We start from the raw sequence: 6,944 nt of genomic DNA, 5'->3' as shown, positions 1-6,944 counted from the left end.
GAGAAAATAACCAGGGGAGCTTTTGGAAAGAGATTAAGGAGACCAACTTAAGTAAAGGTGATAAGAAGTCCAACTGCAGTAAACTGTGGAAAAAGACTACACTTCTATATTGACAATTCTCCAAACTCTCCCGGCATAATGTGGAATCCAGATCATGGCAGGAGCTACTTTTCTCAGAGGTTTAAGACACTCATTCATAACCTGAAGAAGGTCTGGGTTGCAGGGTGGAGCAAATTACGGTAGTGGTAGGGCTATACCAAATATATATTTGAGTATTAGAGTATTGGCACCAAGAGTAAGTTAGTCTATAGAAAAATTAGATTTTAGGTTTAATGCAAATGAACTCTCTGACAATACAGTTTACTGAAATAAGTACAGTGGACAGGTTTTCAGCAAAGGCTACCAGGAGATATAGGTTTGGTAGTGCTTAATGCATGTCTTCTCTGGTGTGCTCAGTTCATAAGATAATTACTTTACATGGTGAAAGATTGCCTTTAATAAGTCATATCCTCTAGATATCATGTATGGGTAAAATTTCCTGTTGAGTTTCATTACCATCTTGCTATATAATTCACAGGTAATATAAAAAAGTCAGCAGAGCATTTCACAAAGCCAGTCAGCAAGTCTGGGAACATGTGCAGTAAATTCTCTACAGTATTAGAGTCTTAGGAAAAAGTAAACATGGCAGAATGCACCAGAGATAATCATAGAAAAGAGTGGAAGGAAAAGAAAGCATGTCCTGGAATCCTTTGGGTGGTGGAGCTGCCTTCAAGTAACCATAGTATTTGTATCCTCAAAGGCTCTAAAATGTTAGGTGTCCTTATGAAAATAGTGCCAGTACTGATATGTGGGGAGTTAGAACCAAACAAAAGCAACAGGAGAAGAGTTCCAAGGGAACAGACCACAAATACGTCTTCCCTGAATCTTTAACAAAAGCCTCTGGCTTCATCTTCACATTCTGATCTGGACTGCATCAGAAGAGTAAGCCTGAATGCCAAGTTTCCTAGGGAACATAGAGGCTCCCTAGGTGGCTCTAGCCTTAAACTCAGTGCAAGCCACCACACTCCCGGGGGGCTATGAAATATATTTCAGATAGTTGAGGGTGAGCAGAGACTTGCAATGTTCTTGCAATCTTCTGAGGATGCTTATATACTGCGATGCCTTCTCTTTTCTGCTCTCCTGGAATCATGTGAGTTTGGCTATGAAAAGACTCTGGAAAAGGCATTCCTTAGCCCTCAAGAGAAGTTTTTTTTTTTTTTTTTTGTGCAAACTGGTTATGGAAAGTTTGCTTAAAAGCATGGAGAATAAGATTTAAAGACCAGGAAAGGAAATTTCCCCAAGTAACATATCTGTAGAGTCTGATTTGGAATTTTAGTTAGCAGGCATCTTGAAAAGAAATTATAGTTTGGCGTTAGGCTGAGTAGTTGGAAAGGGGAACACAGTGGGGAATTGCCTGGAAGAGAAGAAGCAAGTGATACATTAACCAGATGAAAGACATGCAAGGCATTGTGAAGAAAGTTTATGGCATTTACTATAATATTCCTGAAATTACTAACAAGCAATAATTTCTCATGAAGCATGGAAGAGGGAATTTGTGTGTCTAGTGAGATGGACAGACACTATAAAGATGAACAGCATGAAACTAGGCAGAAGGAATCAGCAGAACCTTCGATATCCTTGAGCTTTTCCCCCCCTAGTATTCTGACATCAGGCAGAGGCAGCCCAATTGTAGCTATGCTCTGGTGCATACAGGCTTACAGCCTTTGGTTTCAGGGGACGGAAAACCTTCTTCACTCCCAGGCCTTCCCCTAATTGTGATGTTAGAACTTTTATCTTACTGAAGATATCGGCTTTAATGTCACAATAAGCATCAGATTTGTGATTGGGTCAGAGGACAAGTTCAAACTGAGGTATGAGTGAGAAGGGCCACAAAAGTTTATCAATATCACAGAATACTTTGTATAAGGAAAGATGTGAGATCACAGATCTGCAAGTTGGATGGAATAGTGCTGGAAGTGAGCGAATGGATAACAGCACATGGCTCTATAAAGCATTGGTGTGTGCAAAACTTGGGGTTCCTAAAAAAGAAAAGACTAGAGGAAATAAGAGGCACTGCGAGTTTAATGTTCACTTACATCAGTTAAAGGAGGAGTGAATCTAATCAAGTAATATAGGGTCATCTGTGCTCAGTCCAGTTTCTTCAAGGGAAAAACCTAAAATGCAAAAGGAACCTCAAAAATATCATCAAATTAAGCCTCCTGGCTCTGAGTAAGTGAATTTGTAAGAAGACCGAACACTGTAGGAAATGTGGCATAAACTAAAGAGTTGGGGTGATGCTGTGAGCGGGGCTCCTCTACTTTTGTATTCTGAGTTCAGGTCCATTATCTGTGTTGAGCCATCAGTTGAGCAGAGATCACATTTGCTAATAAATTAAATTTATGTCATAAAAGCCATAGCTGAGTGCATCCAATTTGGCTGAGAGCAATCAGGAAAGCTGTTTTCCAAATTGTCGTCGTATAGCCCTAGAAGGCATACAGAAAAAAATTATAAAGAACAATGTGTTCACAGTTTATCAACAAGCTTTCCCTACAATGGAGCAAATTAGATTGAATGTAAACTAGTTACTCATATAAATATATACACTAAGACAGGATTCTAGCTGGTTAAGAAAACTGCAGTGAGGATTCTGCATTGTATATGAGATTGTTTCCTATTAAAATGAAGGTGATGATAACAAACAACATTTATTAAGCACCTTCTGTTGACCACACACTGTAGTGGATACTTTTCTTTAAATTCTCACCAGCTTGTAAAGTGTTATTCCCATTGTGCTTCTTAGAAAACTGTAAGGTGCTGGAGGAAAATTGACTCATTCAAAACAACACTGCCAATAGGAGGTAAACACAAAGATTTGTTCCCAGTTTTGTGGGTTCCAATGCCCACATTTGTTTTAACCACTGAACTTTGCTGCTCTAAATCCCCAAGATTTTATACCTCTGAAATAGCCTGCCTCTTCAAAGAATACATGAAGGCAATCATGAGATCTGGCATACATTCTTCCCTGAATATTAGGTGGAGGAGGTCTGGAAAGTGCAAACCGTTATCAGTAATGGTCACACATTTGACCATATCCAAACTTTCCCCTTAATGTGTTTCTCTTTGGGAAAGATAAGCCCCTCGCTGAAATTGATTGGAGCCTTGTATCTTTGCTGCCTCTGCCCTCCTAGGCATAAGCTCACAGAGCACTGTGTGCAAGACCCTTCATATACACCTCTGTTACAGGGATTTATCCCTCTCTTTCCTGGAAGTCATATCATTTGTTGACTCTGAGCTGTGATCAGATTAACACTGTCACCACACTCCTCTTCTTCAGTTAGTTCCTAAATCTCTGAAAACAAAAAACAGTGGTTGATCCTGTTCACCAACATCTTTGGGCTTTCTGGTATGGTTTAGCCTTTTAAATCCATGTACATTCCCAAATAGGAACATCTGTGCAGTTAAAAAATGGAGAGGCCCCTTTAAATGTATGTTCTCAGTTACTATATACACAGAGTAGCTGGTCTGTTAAGAAACAGGGGAGTTTAACTCTCCTCCCACCTAATGTGTACACACCCAAAGGGAGAAAGAGATATGGCAAAGAGCTGATTCTCCTTTGATAACTATATTCTACCTCCCCAGATTTCCTGACTTTTTTGTGCTGATCGTCACAGTATCTCCAGCTTTAAAAATAAGGCTAGTTATATATGAGACAAACATTAAATATTTGTGGTTGACACACGGATATAAATTTCCAGGCAGTGAAGTTCTCATACTCATCTTGAAAACTTTTAGCTAAAATGATTTCTCAACTTTTATCATGCTCCTCTGTTTATTCCCAAGCCCATGGTCCCACATACTCTGCATAATTCCTTTTAGCTTAAGTAACACTTGCTGTGGATTGAGTCCCCTTAGAGGCTGGGGTACTGGAAAGGTTGGATAAATTAGAGAATAGTATTCATTTTTTTTTCCATAAAAAGACATTAGTCATCACTGTCCAGGTAAAGTCAAAGTACTCTTGTAAAATCACTTCTTGCCATTGTGGAATGGTAACATTGAGAAGGATTGGACTATGCCCTTTCTTAGAAATCACCAGGTACTGCAGATAGAATGCGAATAAAGGGTTGACCAAGATGGCTGAAAAAGCTTGGAACTTTCCGTTTCAGAAATAGAGTGAAGTCCAAAAGGGTTACCTTCAACACTTCAGGGAAAGGATAGCTGAAGCATCTTATGAGATTTCAGATGAAGATTGAGAAGATATATGTGAAAATATATCTATAGCTTAGTAAAAAGAGTGGAAACGACTGGAGTAATATTAAGTTCAAAAATAATTACTAAGTACATGGCCCCAGGTTAGAATCTATTCCAACTTAAAGGACAAGAAAAAAAATGTCCAAGATTACCCAGTGAACTATGTTTATAGTTTATGTCACTAAACTGATAGTCACACCTAATCTCTTCTTATACTCCATAAAAGAGAACGTGTGTGTATGTATGTGTATTTCTTTGTGTGTATGTATATATTCAGGTATATTCCTATAGCCTTAGTTAGGAGACAATTCTAGTTTATCTGAAGGCTTATTTGACCCATTTCTCACATTCACTTATTTTATTTAATCAGCATTATGTATCAGGTATTATTCAAAGCTTTTTAGAAATCTTTAGAAATATTAACCCATATAATTCTCTTCTCTATAGGGAATAGATATGATTATTATTGCTATTTTATGGATGATGAATCTTTCTAAACATGATATAGCTAGTAAGTGTTACTCTTCTCTCATTTCTATCTCTGTTCTATCTTGTTCCTCCAGGTAATGTGATGCCATGTGGAGGTTTCTGACCACAGAGAACGTCCAGCACTCTTGGCCACAACATGGAATCTCCTAATCACACTGATGTTGACCCTTCTGTCTTCTTCCTCCTGGGCATCCCAGGTCTGGAACAATTTCATCTGTGGCTCTCACTTCCTGTATGTGGCTTAGGCACAGCCACAATTGTGGGCAACATAACTATCCTGGTTGTTGTTGCCACTGAACCAGTCTTGCACAAGCCTGTGTACCTTTTTCTGTGCATGCTCTCAACCATCGACTTGGCTGCCTCTGTCTCCACAGTTCCCAAGCTACTGGCCATCCTCTGGTGTGGAGCTGGACATATATCTGCCTCTGCCTGCCTGGCACAGATGTTCTTCATTCATGCCTTCTGCATGATGGAGTCCACTGTGCTGCTGGCCATGGCCTTTGATCGCTATGTGGCTATCTGTCACCCACTCCACTATGCCACAATCCTCACTGACACCATGATTGCCCGCATAGGGGTGGCAGTTGTAATGCGAGGCTCCCTGCTCATGCTCCCATGTCCCTTCCTTATTGGGCGTTTGAACTTCTGCCAAAGCCATGTGATCCTACACACATACTGTGAGCACATGGCTGTGGTGAAGCTGGCCTGTGGAGACACCAGGCCTAACCATGTGTATGGGCTGACAGCTGCACTGTTGGTCATTGGGGTTGACTTGTTTTGCATTGGTCTCTCCTATGCCCTCATTGCACAAGCTGTCCTTCACCTCTCATCCTGTGAAGCTCGGTCCAAGGCCCTAGGAACCTGTGGTTCCCATGTCTGTGTCATCCTCATCTCTTATACACCAGCCCTCTTCTCATTTTTTACACACCGCTTTGGCCATCACGTTCCAGTCCATATTCACATTCTTTTGGCCAATGTTTATCTGCTTTTCCCACCTGCTCTTAACCCTGTGGTATATGGAGTTAAGACCAAAGAGATCCATAAAAGAGTTGTCAGAGTGTTTCAAAGTGGGCAGGGAACTGGCATCAAGGCATCTGAGTGACCCTGGAGTGTAGAAGGGACTTAATCCAAAATAAAAGAAACTTTTCAAGATAAAGAATCCTCAGTATGTAAGACCAGAAAGAGCTTTTAAGAGGGGGATAATGTCTTCTGCAGAACCTTCTAGACCATTTCCAAGAATGATAAATCACAGAGAAAGGCATTCTTTCTTTCCTTTCAGAGAAGTGTAAACATGGGAAGATTCTTGCCACCTGGGTAACGTGCAGATATTGAAAACAACCCATTGTGTTCTGGAGGGTTTCTACCCTGCTGCAGTTTAGAAGAGTCCCTGCATAGCCATAAGAGTCTCTTCTCATTTCCTGGCACCCTTTCAATATTCCAGGCATGGATTTCTAATTTTATACCTTAGGATATAGCAGCTATCTTGTCAGCTGCAAGAATCAGAATATAGGACAATATAGCCACAGTTAAAGAAGTTAATGACGCAAAAGATTTATTATGCTTTTCCATAAACCCTATATTTCTCCATTAGAGCTTCAAACCAAGAGCAGAAAAAAGATCCACCAATATCCACAATTTTACTTAGTGGCAGAACAAGGGCTTGAAAACTAGAATCCTTTAGTCGAAAACAATAGGACTTCTATGAATGAGGGCACAAGAGAGGTTAGGAATAACTCTTCATTTCTAGACATTTTCTATTTATCTCACAGGTACACTCCTGTCTCCAGCCTCTCGGGAGCTAACCTAAGTCTGAATGACCTTGGATATCATCCCTCACAGGCAGGTTCCAAATATTCTTGTACATACATGCAATGGGAGGACCTTACGGAAGTCACTGACTTATCTCCTGAATCTATAAGAAACGGTCACTTATCCAAACCACTCAGAATGGGAATTCTTAACTATTAAATTATTCATTATTTATTAATTCATCTAGGTATTTATAATGAAAAGAAGATCAAGCTTGATTCTAGTTAACTCTGTGTGGTGATGGAAAGTTCCTAACTTATCCATGAAACTAAGATTGAAAACCAGTTACTGTACATACTGAGCTCTCTGTCCACTCCCTACCAAATAGCTTCAGACAATTTATCAAACACATTCTCTTA

The 6,944-nt window shown here is 40.0% G+C and overlaps 1 protein-coding gene across 1 annotated transcript; it reads left to right on the top strand.

Annotated features, from left to right (window-relative positions):
• Positions 1-4,897: 4,897 nt before the first annotated feature.
• On the top strand, positions 4,898-5,878 carry LOC112605607 (putative olfactory receptor 52P1). Its single transcript, XM_025355234.1, has one exon. It carries the CDS (start codon positions 4,913-4,915, stop codon positions 5,876-5,878), a length of 966 nt encoding a protein of 321 aa, XP_025211019.1. The 5' UTR covers positions 4,898-4,912.
• The last annotated feature ends 1,066 nt before the right edge of the window (positions 5,879-6,944 follow it).

This window comes from Theropithecus gelada, chromosome 14 (genome assembly GCF_003255815.1).
Source record: "Theropithecus gelada isolate Dixy chromosome 14, Tgel_1.0, whole genome shotgun sequence".
NCBI lineage: Eukaryota > Metazoa > Chordata > Mammalia > Primates > Cercopithecidae > Theropithecus > Theropithecus gelada.
Note: the sequence above shows the minus strand (reverse complement) of the source record. Positions and strands in the feature narration are given on the sequence as shown.

Coding starts and splice junctions, on each gene's coding strand:
- LOC112605607 (XM_025355234.1), top strand. CDS start 4,913: ATGGAATCTCCTAATCACACTGATGTTGACCCTTCTGTCTTCTTCCTC.